The following is a 23,210-nucleotide window of genomic DNA, read 5'->3' as shown; positions in this document are numbered from 1 at the left end:
ACCAAAGGATGAGGGGATAGGGCTAGAGTACACTCCCAGGCTCTGCTACAATAATTGGAACAGAGCCTTCTTATTAATTAGTGTAACACACGTGCACATAGGGTTGACATTTCTATCAGTATGCCTGCCATGAAAAAGGTCTATTATTAACCACATGAACCCAAGCATCCCTATATACAATAGGCGAACATTCAGCCAAAAATAGCAGAGCTTGTACAGTAGATCGGATATTTTACATAGTAGGCAAAGTATAAACCAGTGGTTCGAAACCTTTTCACGCCGCAGCCCCCCAAAATAATCATAACTGCTAGTATAGCTTTCTTTTGACGCAGTAATGGTCCTCTTTGTGAGAAAACAATGTTGCATATAATTTGGGGACCCGACCCACAGTTTGAGAACCACTGGTATAGACCCCTGCGGGACCAGGGGTCAACAAAGTATACAGTAGTGTAGCGTTGAAGTGGTTAAAGTGATTAAAGCCACCATTCCCTTTGTTATGATGTGTCCTTTGGGGACAGGGAAGTTGAGGAACAGGTTTTAGTATGCTAGGTTATCTACTCTAGTTACCTGTAGCTTTCCTGTAGGCTATGTTCTTCCTCGTTTTATGCTTAATCTCAGGTAACCACAAAAACCACACCGACTGGTTTACGTATATAGGTATGAAGATAGTCAAATACAGAGGTGGAAGAAGTATGTGTATAGGTAAATATATATATAGCAATACCACAATGTAGAAATACTCGTTACAAATAAAAGTCCTGCCTTCAGAATGTTACTTGAGTAAAAGTATTGGCAGCAAAATACGCTTTTACAGTACCAAAGTACAAGTAGCCTACTCACTATGCAGAATGACCCATTTTACAAGCCAACCCACATAACTCCTGATTTGGTTTGCAGCTGGTGTGGCACACCAAAAATAGTGTAATCTACTGTAGCTCATATACGGTAGCGCTGTGTCATCATACGGTGAGCTTGTAGATCTTGTATGATATTTTAGTGTGCAAATGCGGATCTTTTGATGCTTTTGACATCCTTTATGAGCAGCAGACAGCCACTGGGTCCAGCACTAGCCCTAACCCCATGTCATTTTATTTTACATGAAACAAAAAGCAAAATAAGGCTTACGTTATTAAAACCTCGAAAAGACGACACGTCACAATATCGATATATCAATATTTGCCCATATGGCCCTGCCATGTCTTTTGTGTGTGGACCACAATGGAAAGGAAGTTTTGGCTTTTTTGTGCACATACTGTACATACCACGTTGGCGTTTGTATTGTTGTATTTTGATGCCAATAAAATGTTTCTGTTCTATTCTTTTGGTGTGGGAGGAAACCCACATGGACACAGGGGACACATTCACGAGGAATCAGGTTTCCTTGAACCCAGGAGCTTCTTGCTGTGAGGCAACATTTCAAACCACTGACCCACTGTTTATGTATCGTTGCTGCCTGTCTGCCAGAAACCTCTTATCTCCATATTTAACTTTTTTGTGTTTTTTGGTACATGAATGCCCTACTTGATCATACTACAGCTTCGCACATAAGTATCAAAAGTACCACTTTTGCTATTTGAATCCTGAAAACAGACAGTTTTGGACAGTTTTCCACCCAACAGAGACAACATATAGATAAGCCGTAGATAGATATTTAATCCTTGATCATTAGCACATAAGTTGTCCACACAAGGCCTTCTTTTGTAGGCTTTTGTAGGCCTTCTGTTGTAGGCTGACTGACATTGTACATAATATCTATCTCAAACCCAGAGTCGATATAGTCTGTTTGCACATATTCATTCATAGGAGATATAATTTTAGTACTGATTCATGCTTTCTTGTCTAATTATTTGTTCATTTGTTGTGGTTATTGTAGAGTAGGTCTACTGTGTTTTAGTGTAAAGTAGCCTCTACATTATACATTGTAAATGAGGGCCTGCCCGCCCCCCGAGTATATAAGTTCATATTTTCTGGTGATGCATTATACTTAAAGAGGTGGTGCCATGGTTTTGCACTTTTTCTGTTTTTCATGTGTCTATGAGGTTGATAGAACTTCATTAAGCCCCCTGGTGGTGTTTTATGGTATTTTATGTCTTCTCTGGCTATTTTTGAGTTTCTACCTGGAGGCTGAAACCTTGAGGGTCAAACGTGCCAATAGAAAAACAGCCCTTTAGTGACATAGTAAAAAGATACCCTCCCCCTCATTATCATAACACAACAGGTGTGGGCATGAGGAGGAGGAGGGACTAGGACAGGTGGGTGGTGCTAAGGTGGTGGAGGAGGTGCTTAGGTGAGAACCAGGTATACTTAATGAACTGGAGGCGTGTCCACATAAAAGCATAATTTTAACAATTTCTGTACACTTTTTTGAAAAATATCTTCCCCCTAGTATAACCATAATACCTGATGATTATGTTTTAGGGGGGGGGGATCACTGAAAATCACGGCACCACGTCTTTAAATGATGCTATATTTGATAGAATCATATACAATATGTAAACCAAGTGAGACACAAGTGCAAATGGCAAGGGTCAGCCCTTATGTCTACAGTATTTGTATTCTATTTTTGTATTCTTACTTCAAAAACAATTCTCTCTTACTGGCCTGTGTTTAGCGGGTGCATTTCTCCTTTCCGACATGTCGCCTTTCCGACGTTGACGAACCCTATACCTAACCCTAACCCTAACCGCACGCGGAAGCCACTAGTCGGAGTGGTGAGATGTCGGAATGGAGAGTGAACACCGTGTTGGGTGCTTACTGCTGTTGCAATCATGATACCTTTATACCGTTATCCTTTTAGCCTTAATGTCTGACTGTACCTCGTGCTGTACAATGCTGACTAATAAAGTATTCAATCAATCAATCAAAAAACTATGACACTTGAATTTCCCCACGAGGGTCATGTCTGTCTGTCTGTCTGTCTATATTTGTCCTTAACATCATGTTTTCCCTGCACCCCACACATGTAAATGACGAGACAAGATTCAGGTGTCCACCTGAGTGTTTATTATTGTTGTTGTTGTAGTTTTTTTTGTTGGGTACCTGTATGTTTTTGAATGGATGCTGGAAAAAACCCATCCGTTGCTTTTTGCATAGGTCTTGCCTGTCCAATGGACCAAACAGTCCATTTGGGGGGATGGAAAATAATTCAGTACATCACAAAATCCATGCAGAAATAGTGAAAGGCACGATCACCATACTGATATCAGATACACCAAGTTTTTTTTTTATATGTCTATTATATTTCTTTTTTTATGGGGGAGGGGCATTTTCATTGAGATGTAATGTGGGAGAACCCCAAAGTGTTTTTTTAAGCTGCCATAATTTCAGGGCACAACATAAATATATAAAACTCCCCACTTGTCCCCCAGACATTCAACCCCTTTCATTTTAAACATTATTATACTAGATGAACAATTGCTCTAATAACTAATGGGAAAAATACAAACATACTCTATTGTTATTATTCCGCTGATACATTTCTTTTTTGTTTGTTTTTTTAATTCATAATCTGTTTCCTTACTCATCCTTTTTTTTCTTTTTTTTTTTACCATGACCACACCCTCACACATCTCATTGGCTAGACACGCCTCGTGGCCCCACCCTCTCTCCATCGTTATTGGTAGGTTGCTGGCTGCCACACTCGAAGCCACACACACACATCACATTAATAGTAATCATCATCACACACTACATACCCAGGTCACAACAATACCTTTTAGGTTACATTGGTAAGAAGAGTAACAGAGAGAGGAGACCCCAAATAAAATAAAAATAATGGGCAGAACAGAACAGAACAGAACAGAACAGGTTTACAGCAGTGGATGGCTCTGCGGTGGTGAAGTCCAACACCATACCAGGGTTCGATTCCCGGGTGTTACACATGTACTGGATAAATTGACACCAGGGTTTTACTGTGTACAATGACATATTACTGTGTCAACTCTCACTCATGTTCTCATACTCTATACTCGTATTCTTCATCTTCAAATTCTCTCTGAAACAGTTTTCATCACAGGCATACACGTCATTCCCCGAGGTCTAATCAGTTACAAAGGTAAACCCTGCTGTGGGAATAAGGGGAAAATATATATATATACTGTGTGATGTGTCTGTGCATGTGTGGTGGTGGACTAGTCACCTCAGATCCATCCACTGCTTTGTTCAGAGGATTCAACAACAGCCATTACATAGCCATCTTTAAAAAAAAAACGACAGAATAGGAGAAATATATAATATTTATCATTAAATCGTAAATTATATTAATTAAATTCTGAATTAAACAATCTTTAATAGAACAGTTGGCGGTAACGGGGGAAAATAAAACTGGATTGTAATTCCAACGGAAAAAGGAAATAAACATAACTATCTATATAGCCTATGAGAATTGAAGGAGAGGACATTTTTCAAAACAATCTCAAAAGAATCTGCAAACTCTCATCATCATCATCATCATCATCATCATCATGTCCCTCCACCAGACAAGTACCACTCATATCATATTTATAACACTGCCAATCAAAAGCATCCTCACAACAAGCATGTAATCATCAGCAAGTGCTGCCCCTCCTAGGTTGTTGTCTCGCACTGTTTGCCCTCTAGAGGGCAGTGTTGGCCTATGGCACATAAAATGTTGAGCCTATTGTATGTAGCACTGAGGATCCTACAAAAAAACAACAACAGTGTAGGATCATAATGCAACGTTCAGAGCTGGAGTAAAGATAGATACTACATTTTGGCTATCGAAATGACCCACTGATGTGCTCTTTTAACCACTTAAACCCCAGCATCGGTATTGTGGGGAAAGCTTGCGTCGCGTTGTGAGTTTGTCGATCGGCTATTCTCAGCGAAAGCTTGCCTTTCCCCACAATAACAGAAAACAGAAAAGACACTAGTATTGAGCCCTGAGAGACTCCGGTTACCCATATGGGGTTTAAGTGGTTATTGGTCAGTAAAGCCTGATTTATACTTAGTTGTGTGCCGGTGTTGTCGCTCGCGTAAAATAGCAGATCTACAAAAGATTGGCTGTATTTGCGGCGTGCGCGCGACACTGGCACGCAAACTAATCAGGCTAAAGCCACTCTGAGGACTCAAGTTCCAGAGGGGCTTTGACATCTAATGCAGCGATACAAATTGTACTGTCATTATTTACAAGAGGAATACATTACCATTTTTTCCATGTTTTAAAATAGTTTTAGTTTTTTTTTGTTTTTTAGCTATCACGTGTCATTAAACATTCTCTCACACACACAGACTGGGTTTGATTCGGAACCACAAATCCAAAAGAAAACAAAAAAAAAAGAAAAAAAAAAGAAATGAAAGAGCACACGGCACACAGTTAAAACTTTGACTCACAAATTGTATGACAGTGCAAACTTACATCCATGTCTCAAATAATTTACAAAAAACATTTGTATATACGTATATATAGCCTATGCTTCAGCACCATATTTTTACTATTATTGTTTAATACATATATAGTGTAACAGTAAGCTAGATCTTTAAGTGGACGCTGTTAGGGCTGGATGTGCGAGCAAGAGATAGAGAGAGAGAGGGAGAGAGAGAGAGAGAGAGAGAGAGTAAATATGAAAGAAGGATGGATCAGATATAGAGAAAAAAAGCAAAAGTTTGCGTGTCTACGAGCGACTCTAAACAAACAGAATACCAGCACTCTCACAGATCAATAGTCTTCTATTTATTGACGGCAACAACAATCGCGTTTCAGCTAAAAAGCCATCCTCAGCGTAGTGAACCAGTCTATACAGTTAACAGACATCTACGTATTCAAGAGAACGTGTGTGTGTGTGTGTGTGTGTGTGTGTGTGTGTGTGTGTGTGTGTGTGTGTGTGTGTGTGTGTGTGTGTGTGTGTGTGTGTGTGTGTGTGTGTGCGCGAGTGTGTCCATGTTTGGACGGCAAACTAGAGCGAGAGAGAGGTGTCTTCTGGCTCTATTCGACTATAAGGGTAACCCAGAACCTTCCAGAACACTGAAACTTTCCAGAAGTTCTGCCATAGTGTTTTTGTTTACGTCTCCGTTAGCCTATAAACAGACCATCCCTGAAGGAAGAAGGATGTGAGCGTGACACGTTGTGAGCTCGTAGAGAGGCTATTTTAGCTATGTTTGGAGATTTTATAGTCTCCAAAAAAAGTACTAGAAGTTCTAGTACGTCACCTCTTGAGCAGGGCCCAAACAAGGTTCTGAGAACCTTATCTGAAACCCAGCCATTATGGAAACAACTCCATAAATAAATATGTTTACACGGCACGACACGGTTCGCTTTAGTTCTTGCTAGTCGAAAAAGAGCCATTACTCTGTTGTCCTCTTGGAAATTAACTAAAAGTTTTAAAGTAACTTAAAACAAAATAAAGAAGGAAAGGGACGGTTGGTTAAGTGCATCTTCCCATTTTCTTGTGGTGTTCAAATGGATGATGCTAGTTCACAGCACACACACTATGGTTGAATATGAACGGTGCGGCGCGTGTGTGTGTGTGTGTGCTGGGCACATGAGTCTTAATTCTAGGCCGATAGAGTGAGCCTTAGACTGTGTGTATTTCACAGTGATCTTTTTTTTCTTTTCTTTTTTTTGGCCATTTAATAGCTAGTGTATTTCCTCGTTATCTCGCAGGAACAGGCTTTCCTTGGCGTGGATATTAGGCAGGCGGAGAGAGAGCCGCAGATGAAAACGTTAGCTTTCTACTAGAGACGTCAGAACAAAAGAATGAACAGAAAAAAACACTGTTGACAAAACATAATAAAGAGTTGCCATCCTGTATATACCGCTCTGCATCCTACTCTTAACCTCTCATACCCTAGTGCAGCCCAAAAGCAAGCCATAAATCTCACTTAAATCAGCATTAATAGTCTTTGCCATCCAACATTTATTTCATTTGTCCTAGTAAGCAGTTCGCAATTTCAGTGCAGATATTATCGCATCACAAAAAAAAGAAAAAAAAGAAAGCAAGCTTATTGATATAATACTTTGTGTGTGCCTTGCTACGCCTCCCATTGACCAAGACATTTGTGTGAAATAATAATAGTGTCTTGTTTCTGCAGAACTCTACTGCGATCTGTTTACATTAGGAAGTCTGCAAAGTTTGTGCTGCACTCTTTTTAGCAAACATCAGTTGCTATCCAAAAGCTTTAAGGGGCATGACACCCCCGGCTGATTTTGTTCGTTTTCCAGTTCAGGTCAAAAAACTACAGCAGATTAAAAACATGGTAGATTACTAAACAACACAGCTGCACTAAATGCAAATGTTGTTTTTCCTGTTTAAAAAAAAAAAAATCATGTGTGGGGGTGTATGCGTGTGGCTTTGTTTGTAGATTCAAATGAGTTAAATTAAAGCTAACAGGCTTGCTCAGAGGGCTACACTACACTTTGCCATCTGCCCTCTTCTTCTTCTATATGCACCAACTTCCTTCCTTGTTATTCGTAATCTTTAATCTTTTACTCTTTAGTCTGTTTTGTTCAGCCTCTCGCCATCCTCTACCTACTTTTAATCCCTCAGAAAGTGAGAGAAGAGAAGCTCAGACCTTGTGCTTCCACTGATGAAACAGACTGCCCCTTGTTTTCACTGCTACTCCTGCTTTTTGGGTGTCTGCTAAAACACTAAAGTAAATAGCCACGGTCTTGTGATTGTCTCCTCACACTCGGTATACCCCTCCAACTTTCCTGAACAAAAACAAAATGACATTTTTGGATCGTCCTGTAACTTAAAGCTTCAAGGATAATGATGGGATGTTTTGTCGTGATAAGTTCTGAGCCTAAAAAGTCACCTTTCTGTCGCATTATCCCACCCAGAGAAGCCTGTTCTGTTGGACACGGAGAGCACACTGTAGTTTTGTTTCATTATTATTATTTTAAGTCAATAAAAACATGCCTTAACGGACAGTGAAAGAAAGCGGCGAAGTGAATAGGTAAAAACATGGACTAAACTTGTGTTGTTTTGCACACATTATTATCATTATTATTATAATTATTATTATTAATAAGTACAAGTTTCATCAAGATATTGGGGCGTATTTAAAATGGATACTGTGATATTTTGCCAATCAACACAATACGAATATGAGATATAAATAGAAGATCATTGACTTTTTTTTAGAGGGCTTGGTTTACAATGGCGTGGGGGGGTAGACTTGTGCAAGAAAATATAGCAGGTGGAATTAGTTTAACTTTGATATACTAATAGATACAAGCTAGCAGTATAACTGCATGTTTAGCATTTTGCAAAGGTGTAGAATTCATCTTTCTCTTTTTTTTCGGTGGATGAATATGCATCAAACATGTGTGTATTGTGTATGACTGTGTACCACAAAAATGCCCTCACAGAGTAAACATCGCCCCCTGGAGGTCAGGAAGCGTTTTTTAGTGGCAGACGTTGCGCTGGCTGGGCTGGTGCAGGAAGGTGCCCCGGACGTGGGCGGAGCGGCGCGGCACCTGCTCCCGGGTGCGGTTCTGCCGCTGGATGCGGTTGCGGCCCAGGTGGCGCCTCTCCACGCGGGCCTTGCCGCGCTGGACCCGAGCCACCTGGGTGACCTTGGCCAGGGACCCGGCCTGGGCGGCGGCTCCGCGGGTCACCCTGGTGGGCATGGTGCCCCGGGCGGCGGCCGGAACGGCGGCGGGTTCCATCACCCTGCTGCAAGGTTGAGAGAAAGACAAGTAAGTACATTTACTCAAGTACTGTACTTAAAGGTAGGGTAAGTGATATTTTTGGGTTAAAACAAAAAGTATGTTGTTAAAAGGTTAAAGCACTATATTCTGACAGTAATCATTGCTATAGAGTGTTTGTTCAGTAACAGGAGTCTCCGCGTCTCTCCAGCTCTTTAATAAACACAAAATACATTTTTCGGTAGGTGTCAAAATCTCAGCCAATCAGGAGAAAGTACCCATTTTTAAGCTTCATTTTTATAGTGTTCCAGTTCCAATTTTGTCAGCTAATTTCTTAGTGTCATCACTTCCAATTTCACTTGTTTAATCTATATCCTGATTGAGTTCTCTATCCTGATTGGATAAAATTGGAAATGAAACTGAAACGAAAATGCATTTTCTGTTTTATAAAGAGCTGGAGATACAAGGAGATTCCTTTTACTGAACAAACACTATAGCAATGAGTACTATCAGAATATAGAGCTATTTAACATTTATTTTAACCAATGAAAATCACTTACCCTACCTTTAAGTACAAATTTGAGGAATTTCTACTTTACTGGAGTATTTTACATTTCCAGTACGTTTACTTCTACTTCACTACATCTAAGAGGAAAATATTGTACTTTTACTCCACCACAATTATTTGAAAAATGTACTAGTTACTCTGTAGATTTTGATTATTATTACAAAACATGCATTACCCACTTCAACCCTATATACATTTTGGCCATTTGAAAATAGCCGATCTACAAGCTCACTTGTAGATCGGCTATTTTCAAAGGATTTTTAATAAATTGTATACATTTGAAAACTTGCGTAACGAGTACTTTTACTTTTGGTACTTTAAGTATATTTTGATGCCAATACTTTTGTACTTTTACTCAAATACATTTTGAATTGCGGATTTTTACTTGTAAGGGCACACGGTCACACCAAAATATGGTTGGCCGCTGATAAACTCATGTTGTGCACGGCCGATTGTTTTTTTGCAGTCAGCGCATTCTAAAAAACGGAGTACCTTGCAGCGCATTCTGTGACCAGTGACGCACCTGTCACTCACTTTCAGGACCCTCCCTGCAGCCACCTTCGACTCGCGCGATTGGACAGAGGGGGGCAAAGCAGCATCTGTCTAGTGCATTTATCTGCCTCAAATAAACGCAAGGTGTGCGCGACGCGCGGAAAGTTGCGCAAGACCATCAAACCACGCGATTTTCAGTGAAAAAGCATTGGCAGATTCCGCCCCATAGGGCAAATAAAAGTGCGCTGTGACCGTGCCCTAACAGAGTATTTCTACTACAAGTAAAACATTTGAGCTGCTACCATCTCACCTCATGCTCCCGGACATGCTGACGACAATGCTCTCCTCCCCCACCATGGACAGGTGGCTCCCTCCGGAGACCATGGAGGACAGGTTGCCGGGGACGGGGGACACATAGACGGACATGCTGGGGTGCTCGATGAGGAGGTCCTCCATGGGGCTGGCCTCCGCCGTGGCGCCTTCTGCAGTGAAACAGGGGGGAGGGGTGACAAACCAGCTCTCATCCATGCAGCCTCTCTCTGAGCCCGAGCCCGCCCTACTGCCGCCACTGCTGCCCCCACACTCTCTCCCGAACCCGGGGGGGGACACGGACGGGGTGGACAAGGAGAGCCTGGCGGCGGCCCGCCGGGGAATGGTCGCCGAAGGGCCGGCGGCGCCCTGACAGGCCGAGGGGTGCGACGACATCAGCACGAGCCGCGTCGCCGCCGCCGCCCCCGCCGCCCCCCGACCTTTATTGGTCCTGCGGCGCTTATGTGGGGGCGGGTGGGAGGGGGTGAGGGGGGGGGCGGCGGCGCACTCAGTCCTAGTCGTAAGTGTGCACTGATTGTTGTCGTTTGATTGGTCTGGGGGCGATGGTGGCGCGGGGATGATGGGAGGAGCCTGCGTGTCACTGTCAGCCTGCATCATCGTGCAGTCAGTGTCCTCTGAGGAAGCGGCATGGCGGTTATAGGGTCAGGTAACAGGGCGGGGTATATACGGGCGGCCCAGTGTAAAGGACGGATATGATGGTATATGATGGCGAGGAGGAGGAGGAGGATGATGCAGAGGTTTTTTTTTTCAATAAAAGCCATGCGGGTTTTTAGAGGGTCAGAACAGGGGCACACATACGCACGCGCACACATACCGGCATAGGGAATGTGAGGGTGGGTGTGTAAATAAAACAAAAAAGAATTGGAAGGGGGGAGGGCAGGGCGGGGGGAGGAGGGGGGGTAAGGACACAACACAAAACATAAAAGTAAGAATCATATCATTAGTTTTTTTTGTTTGAACCTCAGAGCTCTTTTGGCTGTCACAGTCAGGTCGTCATGGCTAAATGGGACCCGACTTTTGTCAAAGCTGGCGGACATTTCTCACGGCTACTCTGACATCACGGGCAAGCTGTTCAATGCCTGATCTGGACTTGGTTGCCACGCCATGTCACACACCAAAAATAGCCGATCTACACAATGCCATCATGCTGCGATAAGCATTGTGAGCCTGTAGATCAGCTATTTTCGATACACGTCACCGCCACGCAACTATACACGTTCGTATGAATCAGACTTCACACAGAGCAATGAAGTCTGGCATGGCTGCCGCTAGAGGGCGCTATCCCCCTGGCTCACATAGTTATTTTTATGTATTGGAAATCCCATCTTAGATCGCGTAATGTAAGAACTGTGTTCCAAAAATAAACAAATCCCTCGAAGATTTTACTCATTATGTTATGAAACATCAACTGGCGGTGGAAAAGTACTAATTTATCCAAAGAGTAAGACAATAATATGTTTTGTCTACAAACACAGACATTATAAGATGTAACTGTGACTGATTTGTTTATTTTTGGAACACAGTTCTTAAATGACGTGATCTAATATTCCTCTAAGGGGATTGAAAAAATACCTTTGTGACCCAGGGGTAGCGGCAGTGACATTCAGGACTTCGGCACTCCATTTAGTGCAACATTAACTTGACCTCTTCAGGTAACTGCCCTTGCCACACACTTTTTTATCAACGTTTGTATTGCCACTTATCACGCAGCATAACCAAATATCTACCTGATACAGTGCAACCTACTGTGGTGTTGGTAAATGAAAGGTCAACAATCCCTTATTGTGTGCTCACACACTATCATACTTTATGGGCTTCCCTCACATAATAAGGGTGGCATTGCACGCCCTGCTCTCTCCGTCCTATTATTGTCTGCTTATATTTTGTAATGTTTTTATTTCTGGGTCATATTTTCTTAGTCTGAACAAATTGCGCAAAGATTCTAAGAGAGAGAGAGAGAGAGAAATTGAGAGAGAGAGAGAGAGAGAGAGAGAGAATGATGTCAGTTTTGGTAAGAATCATGTCCCATCTAGCCATAACTCTGTTAGTCACACACTGTTTGTCTTGACTCTGCTGAGATGTGTTTTTATCATTATGTAAAATATGTTTTTTTTTTGCTATACAAAACATATTATAATATAAAAAATAAAACAAAACCTAACTATTATTACAAAAGTAAATGTTTCGCATGGGAACCAAAACACATTGTCACTGTCTTTGTCATGACTGTGAGATAGATCATGAACAAAGTGGAAGCAGATGTATGTTGTTTATATAGGGAGACTGACTCACGGTTGTTGCCATCATTTATATGGCAACAGCCATGGTTTGGAGGCCATAAGCTTTAGCACCTTAACTGTACCATTACCCCCCACACACTCTTATAACCACACCAACCCTCACATCCCTATTCTGGGGCCGGACATTCAGTGTTAAATAGCTGACCTACAAGCTTGTAGGTCAGCTATTTTCGGTAACGAGATTTGGTGTAGATGGAAAAAAGGGCCCCTGGGGGACCCTAGCTGGTCCACTAAGTATAACAGTTGTTTTAAGTGGTTAAAACACAATGTTCCATCCTCTCTCCATCAACCAATCACATACATTCTATCATGCTAGCCATCATCAGTATGTTAGCCAACATAAAGTCATGGTCATGCAAGAAGGTACCATTAGAATGCACCTTCTCAGCAGCCTAGAGGGCAAGCAATGGGGTATTTTTTATTTTTATTCTAACATGGCTGTCAGTTAGGGGTGCATCGAACTAATCGATTTAATCAATTATATATATTTTTGGATAAAATTACAGATTTGCTAAAATATCAAAAATGTGACATGTGAGCTTATATATGAAAAGGTTTGTGTTGATTTGCTGATATACAGTATAACATCTCTGTCGGGTGGAAACCTCATATGTCCAAAACTTGTTACTTTTCAGCATTGAAATTCAAAAGTAGCAAAAGCAGCAGATCTCAAAACGCGTCACGTTTCGAGCTAGTAGAATCTGCTACTTTTGATGCTTTTGTGTGATGCTGTAGTATGATCAAGTAGGGCGTTAACATACGAAAATTATAATCGGTTTCCTGCCCGACAACAACGATATACAGTATATGAGCTGTAAGATCATTCGATTTATAGAAAAGGTTGCCTAATGCGATAATGACTAAGAAGATAATAGGCTCTATTCACAGCAGCCATATTATGAAGACATTCACAGGTGTTACCAATGATACTAATGAAGGCTCTGTTCCATTCTGGTCAAACAGAGTCAGGGCGCTGATATTGTGCATATCTACAGTTGGGGTCCAGGGACCCTCATGGGCTTCCAAATGGCCCCTTACAGGTGTGGTCCATTTGGTTCCATTTGTACACTCTCAGAGTTATGGGGGTCGTGGAAACCACTGTGCTAGACTAAATGGAACAGAGCCTTCATTAGTATCATTGGTAACACCTGTTTAGGAAGTGATAATATGGCTGCTGTGCATAGAGCCTATCGATAGGTCTAATGTGCACAGTTTGTCAGATGATAACCAGGCTGTTCACTCTAACAAGGCTCTCAGACAGTACTACCAACTCATCTCCAACCATTTTTTGAGGGGGGGGGGGGGACTCACCAGGCAGGTTGACCAGCATCCATCCCTCCTCGTCGGCCTCCGTCACACAGGGGTTGGGTCCCTTCAGTTCAGCCGCCACCTCCTCCACCTCCCCGAAGAACATGCTGCTTAGACGCTGAAACATGACTGCTTTTTTTTCTCTCCTCCGCTTTTGCTTCTCGTCGTCGGTATAGGATCAAGGGTGTCAGGTGTTGTTTGATGACGCCGCGCCCGGTGCCGTGTGTCGTCTTTTGTCGGCGGTTGCACACAAAAGAAAAGCTTGTAGCTGCCTTTGTTATGTTTTTATTTGTTGCTGTTTATTCGCTTTATTCTTTTGAGTGCTTTTTCTTTTTTTTTGCTGGTCCTCGTTGGTTGTTTGGGATGCTGCAGACAGACACACAGGACTGGACGAGCTTCGTCTAGTGCAAATGTAAGGTTTCACTTGGTTTGTGAGCAAAAAGGCCTGGAGAGAGAGAGACAAGGGGGGGAGAAATTGGAGTGTGGTCAGTATATAGGAGAGGAGAGAGTCAGGTGATCCATTGTCAGACGCTTTCTCTGCGCTGCTATACAACCTGCATGTGAGTTGATTCCTTGCATCACATCAAACGGGTGAATTAAACTCAACCTGTGGGTCGGCTCCCCCAGGGGGGGTCCCCACATGATTTTGTGATGACAGTAAAGTGACAATTTAATTGTTTAATTTAACCTTTTTAATACCTTGAAAAAATAAGTAAAAGGAAATGAAATGAAAAAACAAAAGACCATTACTGCATCAAAAGTAATCAACAAACTATACTATAAAAACTGGTCAAACATTGGCCAAATTGTCAAATAATATAAGAAAGAGGCAAAAGAAATTAAAATAGCTGATCTACAAGCTCACAACGCCTCGCGTTGTGAGCTTGTAGATCGGCTATTTTTACAATATTTATTTGTGGAACCGAGTCAAACTAAAGGTAATGTCTCAACTCCTACAATTCCAAATGCTTGTCAGGGTGGGGGGTCCCCAGTTCAAATTCGAGTATTTTGGGGGTTGTGGCCTGAAAAGGTTGAGAACCACTGAATTAAACTAAACACAAGGTATTCCGTTGGTGTGATAAGATTCATTTAATGTTGCATAGTCTAGGCATTACGTTCACTAAACATTCTAAACAACAAATGGGCATGTTGCTTATGTGGCTGAGCTTCAAACGTCAGTAACTTGACCTCATGTTTGAATTTGCCGAAATTAGCTGCAATCAGACGGAGCTTTTTCTTTCTTCCAATGTTTGACTTTCATTTTCTTTGGCTCTCGTTTTTCATTTTCTTTGGCTTTTATGTTAACACTGTTAGACAACCTGCATATTGGATTAGCTGGGAGCGTAATATGCAACTCGGTATTGTGAAGTCATTACACGTTACACTGTGCCTCAGTCACTGGCACTGTGCAGTGCATAGAGCAAACGTTTGATCAGATCAAATATCTCACAGCAAAGAACTCAAACTAGATTCGTAGCCAGAGAAACCCACACTTAAATATAGGCTGTACATGAAGTTAACAAAGTTAAGCAAATTGCTTTGGAAAAAGAATGTTGCAGCTCAGTGGTAACAAATCGTCGCTGTCAGGGACAGAAACTCAGTGTTCTTTCGTAAATTAACGCCCCTACGGGATCATACTACAGCGTCACACAAAAGCATCAAAAGTAGCAGATCTGCAAGCTCGAAACGCGGCGCGAAGCGACGCGTTTCGAGCTTGCAGATCTGCTACTTTTGCAATTTTTTCATTCGAATCCTGAAAAGTAACAGGTTTCCACCCGAAAGACACAATATAATATTAGGTTGAAGGAGCTGTAAGACTACTGTCACCCAACAAAGAGTTTTGTGAACAATGCAAGCCCCCCTTCTCCCCACCCCCTCCCTCCCTCTAGATTTGCTGAGCCAATGAGAGGGGGGGTTTCAGGACAGATGGATGGACAGATGAGGGAACAGATGAGAGACATGGGAGAGAGAAGACACAAAGACAAAGCCTAGCTCAAACAAATACATGGAAGAGAGCACACAATGCTATAAAATGCAACGACAGACACAAGGACAGAGGTGAACGAGGCTACCACAAGAGAATGGCTGACCTCGGTCTGACAGCAATTAAGTAGCGTAGCTTACAGATGTTTTAGCTTAGTCACGTGTTATTACGACACGGACTGTATGCCGTCTGCACGAAGTCTGACTTCAACCGTCCTGTGCATTTTTAAGACGGACACTTTTGGAGACAAAACACTTTGGGTGTTAACCTTAAACGATGTTTTGTTTGAAAATAGCATCCTCTCTACGAGTGCCAGTGCACTTGTCTGGACTTGCACTTGTGTGTGTGTCATCGAGGAAAGAGGGAGTCAGGAGGAGATACTGGATATGGAGGAGAAGGTATCAAAGTCCTCCTCAAAACCTGTTTTTTTCCACTGAGAAAGGCTGAAGCAGCTGGATGCTACTGAATGAATATGGGCACTATAACACCGTCTCGATTCTGGTGTACCGTCAGTCGGGATCATTAGGCTACCTGCTTGTAACACATGTTGTGAGCTTGTAGATTTGCATTTTTTCTGTGCTTTGGGCTCAAGTGGTTAATGAGACTAATCAATTCAGTTGATTATAAAAAATAAATTAATCATAGTTTAAAAAAACATCGATACAAAAATCATGATTATCTGTTTAATCGAAAAAGTAATCAAAGAATAACCACTAAAAAAATAATCGTTACTTTCCGCTCTGCAAAAGACAGATAGAAACAAGGAAGAAAACAGTGATCCCTATTCTGGGGGTAACATGGCAAAAATAGCCGATCTATGGCTATTTTTGGCTACAACATTTGGTGTAGACTAGTGTACACCAAACATTGTACACTGTAGACTGAAGAAAAAAACGGTCCAAGTACAGTTGTAACTCCGTACTGTTTTACTAAGACTAGAGGGTTTAAGTGGGTAAATACTCTGCAAAGAGAAAGGGAGAAGGAGACACTGCAGAAATGGGACTGACTGACTGACAGACTGACTGACTGAGGTGGCTAGCCAAAAGAAAAGTAGAGAATTAAGAGGGAATTCAAATTCATCAGGGATGTATGTGTAGAGGGAGCGAGAGCAAAGGAGATAGATATGCATGCATGGATGGATGGATGTATGTTTGAAAGGTGAAACCTCCTGCTTATTTGACCTGCTGACACTGACACCACGACGAGCACAAGGGGACTAACTGAGCCAACCATTTCTTACATAAAAAGTGGGTTGTATGGCCCGGACCGCCGGCCTAGCGTTCCGGGCACTTAGGCTCAGCGGCGGACTGGCCATTTGGCGTACCGGGCAAATGCCCGGTGGGCCGCTGGGCCAGTGGGCCACTGGGCCCAAAAAAAAAAAAAAAAAAAAAAAGTTTTTTTTTTTTTTTTTTTTTTTTTGAAAAATATATTTTTAAAAATGTTTTAGGGTTATTACGGTCATATCCGAGTCGCGCGGCCCAATTATTAGTTACGTTAATGTTTGGGCTGGGATGCTTTCCAGCAGGCGCCTCAGTGCGGCCGCAGAGTTCATGTGCAGGGCTGGGCTGGCTCAGTGAAACGCCCCCCCCCGTTGACAAAATGGGGGGGGGGGGGGGGGGGGGGGGGGGGCGGTCCGGACCAAAATGCCAGGGCTGAATTTTGGTCCCAGTCCGGCCCTGCTTAGGCTCAATGTAACCTGACAGCGTGTCGCGGGTTCGAGTCCCAAGCCCGACGGCCTTTGCTGAGCGGCATTCCCTGTGTCTCTCTCCCCGCACTAATACTATCCAATAAAAAAGACAAAACGATATCTTTAGAAATAAGTGGTTTGTATAATTCTCCCCAGATATTTCTTTTGGGTTGGGAGTAGTAGTACATACCATGACAAATGTATTGATACTGAGAGAAGTTTTACATTTGTAATTGAGAGTAGAGGGATTGTAGACAACAAGGGAGATTCCAACTATTTCACGGTTACATCACATTCTTAGGAGTCAGGTCTTTGCTGAGCCCTATAATCTTATGATGATTTGAATGCTGAATATTTTCTAAAACAGCATTCCCAGAATAGGGACACCAACGTTAACCACTTAAACCCGGTCTACTTTGTTGACCCCCAGGCCTAGGGGTCTACGGTATATACTCTCGGAATGTTCACCTATTATGACATGTCCAGAATAAGGACACTAGGGTTAATCATTAAGCCTAGCAGCGTCCTTATTCTGGACATGTCATAATAGGTGAACATTCGGAGACAACAGGTGAACATTATAGCAGATTACCATTAATGTTGTTAATATACCTCTAGTCTAGGTCACATGAGGCCATGTGCAACATTTAGGGGTTCAAGCCCCTAGTTGTGTGCACTACTTGCACAACAAACAAATATGACCCCAATTGGCCTGATGTGGGTGCTGTATTTCATAGACATGACATAACGTCTATGACATGAGTCAGCTTTACACTTGCTACAGTCATCCAGCTCTCCTCTCTCTACAAAAAATGACTAACGTCAATATGACAAGATTTCACACGATTTCTCACGCCCAAAACTCCCCCAAAAAATCATTCTGTCATCATCATTGTTGGACCTTATCAAAACTGATAAAGTGGAATGACAAATGAACTTCAAAAAGGTGTGGCTCAGTACATAAATAGAATAAAGTCAACAACCGCTCGTCACAGAACCTGCAGGGTACGTCCACATCAGAACCTGAATGATGATTACAGATTATGTTTCATAACACTGTTAGACTATTGAATTATTTAGTTCCATCAGTTCCAAACACATGCATGGGCCTGGTGTAAATTCCAGCAAACTTGCTGGTTATTTTTAATCAAGCTGTAGAAACATGTCTCCAAATGTTTTTTGAAAATGACCAAAAGTGGGGTGTCCATATTGCTCAAAAAGTATGTGGCCTGGAACACATATGCCGATTTTTTTGTTTGTTTTCCTGTACAGGTTAAAAACTACAGAACACGACCTTACACAGTACACTGTGATGTAAGCAAGGCAGTGGCAGTTAATACAAATTAATCATGGGTGTGTTAGATTTAGGTGTGAATCACCATGGGTGTGTCGGCGCGCAAGCATTTAAAGTAGTAAACAACATTGTCGATGCACAATGACACACATATATCAAACGCACCCATTTACTTTCTTAGCAGCAGCTGCATTGCTTACATCACAGTGTACAATATGGTCAGTCTGCCACGTTTACCTTTGTGCAGTTTTTAACCTGTAAAGGAAAACAAACGTAAAAATTGTCTTACGGTTTCATCTACCTTAAACTTTAACTAAGCGTCCAATCGTGATAAAAATTGTAAGTTATCTTTTACAATTTTACAAACAGAGTTGTCCAAAACGTTTAAAAGGTCTTCTAGACCCTTAGCAGCTCTCAACTTCTCCAAGAGTCTGTGTTGGCTGGTACCCCCAACTCGCCGCCTTGCGGCTATATTTGTATCTGTATGCAAATATTGCACATGTCCCCGTCTGACCTCAAGACTAGTGTTCAAATAGCATACAGGGCATATACTATCAATCACGTGATAATTAAGAGGGAAAGAAAATGCATGAGGGATTTATGTATAGAGGGGAGCGAGAGAGCATAGGAGATATGCATGTGATGCATTTCTGAAAGGTGACACTTCCTGCTTATTTGACATGGTGATGGTGACGCCAGCAACGCAAGGGGGGGACTGAACGACTGATAGCCACTACAAGCCTGACTCCCGCCACCTGCCACACTCACATGCCCCGGCCCTCCCACATTTATTACATAATGAGTGGTTTGTGTATGTTTGTTTTGGTTAGAAGAACACATCCCATGAAAAACAAATGAATACTGACAGATGTAAATTAGGAAGGGAGAGTAGATGGAACGGAGCCAATATAGGGAAAAGCTTCCTGTTCTCAAGACAATTATTACAATCATTATAACCATATGGGCCCTGGAATCTCTAGTGTAGCATTCTGGGGGCAAACATTCGTTGGCATTCCTTGAGTGGTTATTAACCATTTAAATTCGATTTCGTACTTTGTCGTCACGCCGGTCGAAAAACTGTCAATCTACAACAAGCTCACAGATGCAACGCAATGTGAGCTTGTAGAACTGCTATCTTTGCAATTTGTTGAACTATTGCTAGGTTTGCTAGGTTTACAGTGGTTAACGGTTTCGTTATCACATGCTTGTGCAATATTGTACTTTAAATAAAAGGCGATAGATGATTGATGATGAGTTTTACTGGGAGTTTTGCAGAGGCCACCTCTGAACTGTGATAAGTTCATCCTCTGCCCTAGAACTGTTCTTTTAGGCATTCCCAGGAGTCGCGAGCAGTTGAGTCATAAGATCATGACTTGTAAACAAAACAAAATGTTTGCTGTTGCTCTGTCGGAGCCGTTTTGCATTTAGTTGTAGCCGTAAACATCGGGCGTAGGGCCAGAGGTAAACTCTTGTTGCTTACTGTTCACACACAGTAAAAGCACATTAGGCTCGATCTCCCTGTTGTAAATATAAGACACCAAACAAATAGGAGTCACTGAACGTATAGCTCTTATGCAAAATACAAGAAGAAAAAATTGGTTACATTTCAGCTACAATGTAGCTTCCCATTGACAGTGGCATGTTACTTAGGCTATACTACTACTATACTACTAATGCCTAATGCCTGTGACATAACATTACTCAACAAGCTCCACATAGATTAGTTCTGCTTGTAAAACTGTACTTTGGAGATCAATTATGTTCAGAGGGATCAATTGTTGGCACGGACATATTGGAATGCTATTATAAAAAGATTTGTTTAATTTGTTTTGCCTTTGAAAACATTTCTGGGGAAATTCTGGGGGAAAAATTCTGTAATGTGATAAGATTTGACCTGATAACACGCACTGACATACAGCACAATACATGCAGGCATAAACACACAGGCTACAGTAGGAAAGGGTGAGTATACGGTAGTTTTAACTTGGCAGGCCTGCCCTGTATTTAGATATTCCAAAAGGAGTGTGCAGTTTATATTTCACATCTACAACTGCAGAGCCTCACAGAAAGAACTGTCCACAGCACAACTCTGTGTAATGCAGTGTTTCTCAAACTTCTTCGTGCCAAGGACCCCCAAAATGATATGCAGTTGGCCCCGGACCCCCATCTGAAAATGTTTTGTGCCAGGGACCTCCAGGAGCAAAGATTTGAGTTAAAATGCTTGCTTTAAAAATATACATATTCAAAGATTCGCACAAATGTTCAAGATTTTTCAAAAATAGCAGATCTACAAGCTCATAGCCCGGTACGAAGTGACACGCTGTATGAGGAACCGTTTAAACGTATAATATTTATTTTATTTGAAAATAGACCATCTAAAAGCTCACGGCGTGCTGTAAGCTTGTAGATCTGCAAGTTTGTTTTATGTTAAAAAATATCTTGATACATTTTCTCTCATGGGGGTCCCTGAAACACCTTTTCAAATAGGAGTCCGCACCCAAATATATATCAATTACATAAAAACTGATGTATATACCTCTCGAGCTTGTAGATCTGCTATTTTTGAAAAGATTATGACAGATCTTGATTATGACAAAGCTTTTCTAATGGGGGTCCCTGGCACAAAACTTTTTTTCCAAATGGGGGGTCGCCGCCACCAAATACATATCGATTACACATTAACTGATGTATAATATTATTCCTCTCCTTTTGGACTCTGGTCCTTTAAAAGTAGGCGGGGCGAAGGGAGCTGGGGGGGTGGGGCTTGAAAAAATAGAAACAAGACGCCTATGACGCGACGAGCCGCTCTGACGTCACGGACCCTGCGAAAGTCACAACCCAGCCTCTCTCTCTCTCTCTCTCTCTCTCTCGGTCGCCCAGAGAAAAAAAAGAAAAAAAGAAAAGAATAAAAAGCCATCAATAACAAGGGACAAATCCAAACGTATACAGCCCATAAATGTCATTAAAATGTCACTTTTTCCATGAAGAACATGCCGGATTATGTAACAGAATGTGTTGCCTGTGTTAAAACCGTTATTATGTTATTATGTCTGCTTTGGCTTTGTCAAAAATCCCTGGGACTTGGCACACACAAAAAAAGAAAGGGAACATTTCCATCCAGCTTCTGAATCTGAACAAGCAGTGTTTATAATTATAATAATTTATAATAAATAAATAAAACATAACCCCAACGGAAGAACAAAGTCTTTGTGTGTAGAGAATAGAGATAGATTATTCAGGGCATAGAATTATCCGATCAGCTTCTCTCCAAGCTTGAAAGGGTCACAGCAATGACAGTCTGGCTCAAACTGGGAGCTTTGAACGCAGCCCAGGGACGACACAACATAGAGAAGGATGTCTATAAAAAGGATCGTCTAAGTATAGCCTCTGTGTTACAGAAATAAATAACAATAAGTGACCGTGCTGTCAGTTATGAAACAATAGCAATCGCGACGTCGCCACGTAGATCAACATACACAGACATCCTCCAGATCGTCGAGTCGAGACTGCATTCAGCAGCATCAACATTAAGGGTGAAAGACAATCGGGTCGGTCTCGGTTAGAACAAGGATGACGTTATTTTTTAGGAGGTTGAAGGAAAACGAACATTCGATGAATTGAATACACAGGAGACAGGGTTTGATCCCTTTTAGCATCCTTTTGCTAGAACTGTACTTTCTGTGCTTTTTTTTTTTTTGCAAACTGTTATTAAAGTATTCAATCAATCAATCAATCAAATCAATCAAAACCAACGATCAGCTTAAATAAACTACTAGACATGGCTTCAAATATACCCCTAGCCTGACCTATTAATAGGCAATAGGATGCAGAAAAATACAAATGTATGCACTGACTGGACTATGAGACACATACAACAATGATACATAGGCCTACAATACCGTTATGAAATAGGCTATGTTGTTGTGTGGTGCATGCTATTAATAATGGCCTATAGTGTAATGATATGCAGATTGGCCTATGTGTGAGGGTATTATATGTAGCCTACAGTATGCACCAGCTGGCCTGAGGGTCACATCTATATCTGGACACTACTTGCATTGACACTTGAACGACCATTAAAACACATTCAAAGTAATATAGGACAAAAAGAAAAGGAAAAAAGCTTACCTGCCTTTTGCAATAATAAAATTCAAGTTGTAAACGCGGATCTCTTCTCTCTCTCAACAAACACACAGTAGAAACGACAACAATGTTCTTAAAGCATAGCTTTAGGTTATTAACGCCTTTATAATAATAAAGTGAGGTAGTTAAAAAAACACCATTGATATAATATATATATAAAAAAATAAAATAATAAAAAGGCTTTCTTCTCAGAAGAAGGAGCTTCGTGTAAAAAACAAACAAAAAAAAAACGTTTTTTACACGGATGTTTCAGATAGTAACATCTGCAGGTTTTTTTCCTCCTCCTTGTGTGTGTTTGTTTATTGCTGCCTTCCAGCTGATCCTCAGATCAGAATGTAGAACGTACAAAACAGCTGATTGTGAGATCACAATACTCGCCCGAGACCACGCCCACGTCCCCGCCCACCTGGCTCCCCCGACGGCCAATCAGAATATTACACCAGCCAGCCTTCTCTTGGTAACAGTGGTGTGGGGGTTGGGGAGAGCAGTGCTGGCA

The 23,210-nt window shown here is 41.7% G+C and overlaps 1 protein-coding gene across 2 annotated transcripts; it reads right to left on the bottom strand.

Annotated features, from left to right (window-relative positions):
• Window positions 1-7,279: 7,279 nt before the first annotated feature.
• Window positions 7,280-23,036, bottom strand: tp53inp2b (tumor protein p53 inducible nuclear protein 2b). 2 transcript variants are annotated; one of them, XM_084069648.1, is made up of 4 exons: window positions 22,700-23,036; window positions 13,610-14,051; window positions 9,979-10,612; window positions 7,280-8,636 (listed from the first exon to the last, which is right to left on the bottom strand). In XM_084069648.1, exons 2-4 carry the CDS (start codon window positions 13,731-13,733, stop codon window positions 8,366-8,368), a joined length of 1,029 nt encoding a protein of 342 aa, XP_083925774.1. In that variant the 5' UTR covers window positions 13,734-14,051; window positions 22,700-23,036; the 3' UTR covers window positions 7,280-8,365. The 2 variants fall into 2 exon arrangements, with proteins under 2 accessions (XP_083925774.1, XP_083925773.1); XM_084069647.1 differs by having other exon boundaries at window positions 22,704-23,036.
• Between the last annotated feature and the right edge of the window lie 174 nt (window positions 23,037-23,210).

Source organism: Gymnoscopelus microlampas (assembly GCF_963454915.1).
Source record: "Gymnoscopelus microlampas genome assembly, chromosome: 10".
In the NCBI taxonomy this organism is placed as follows: domain Eukaryota; kingdom Metazoa; phylum Chordata; class Actinopteri; order Myctophiformes; family Myctophidae; genus Gymnoscopelus; species Gymnoscopelus microlampas.
Note: the sequence above shows the minus strand (reverse complement) of the source record. Positions and strands in the feature narration are given on the sequence as shown.

Excerpts from the sequence above, each read along its gene's own strand:
- tp53inp2b (XM_084069648.1), bottom strand. The coding sequence starts at position 13,733 with ATGTTTCAGCGTCTAAGCAGCATGTTCTTCGGGGAGGTGGAGGAGGTG. Across the intron at positions 10,613-13,609 it reads GATGCTGGTCAACCTGCCTG|AGGACACTGACTGCACGATG; the intron begins GTGAGTCCCCCC and ends CCGCTTCCTCAG. Across the intron at positions 8,637-9,978 it reads AGCATGTCCGGGAGCATGAG|CAGGGTGATGGAACCCGCCG; the intron begins GTGAGATGGTAG and ends TCAACCTTGCAG.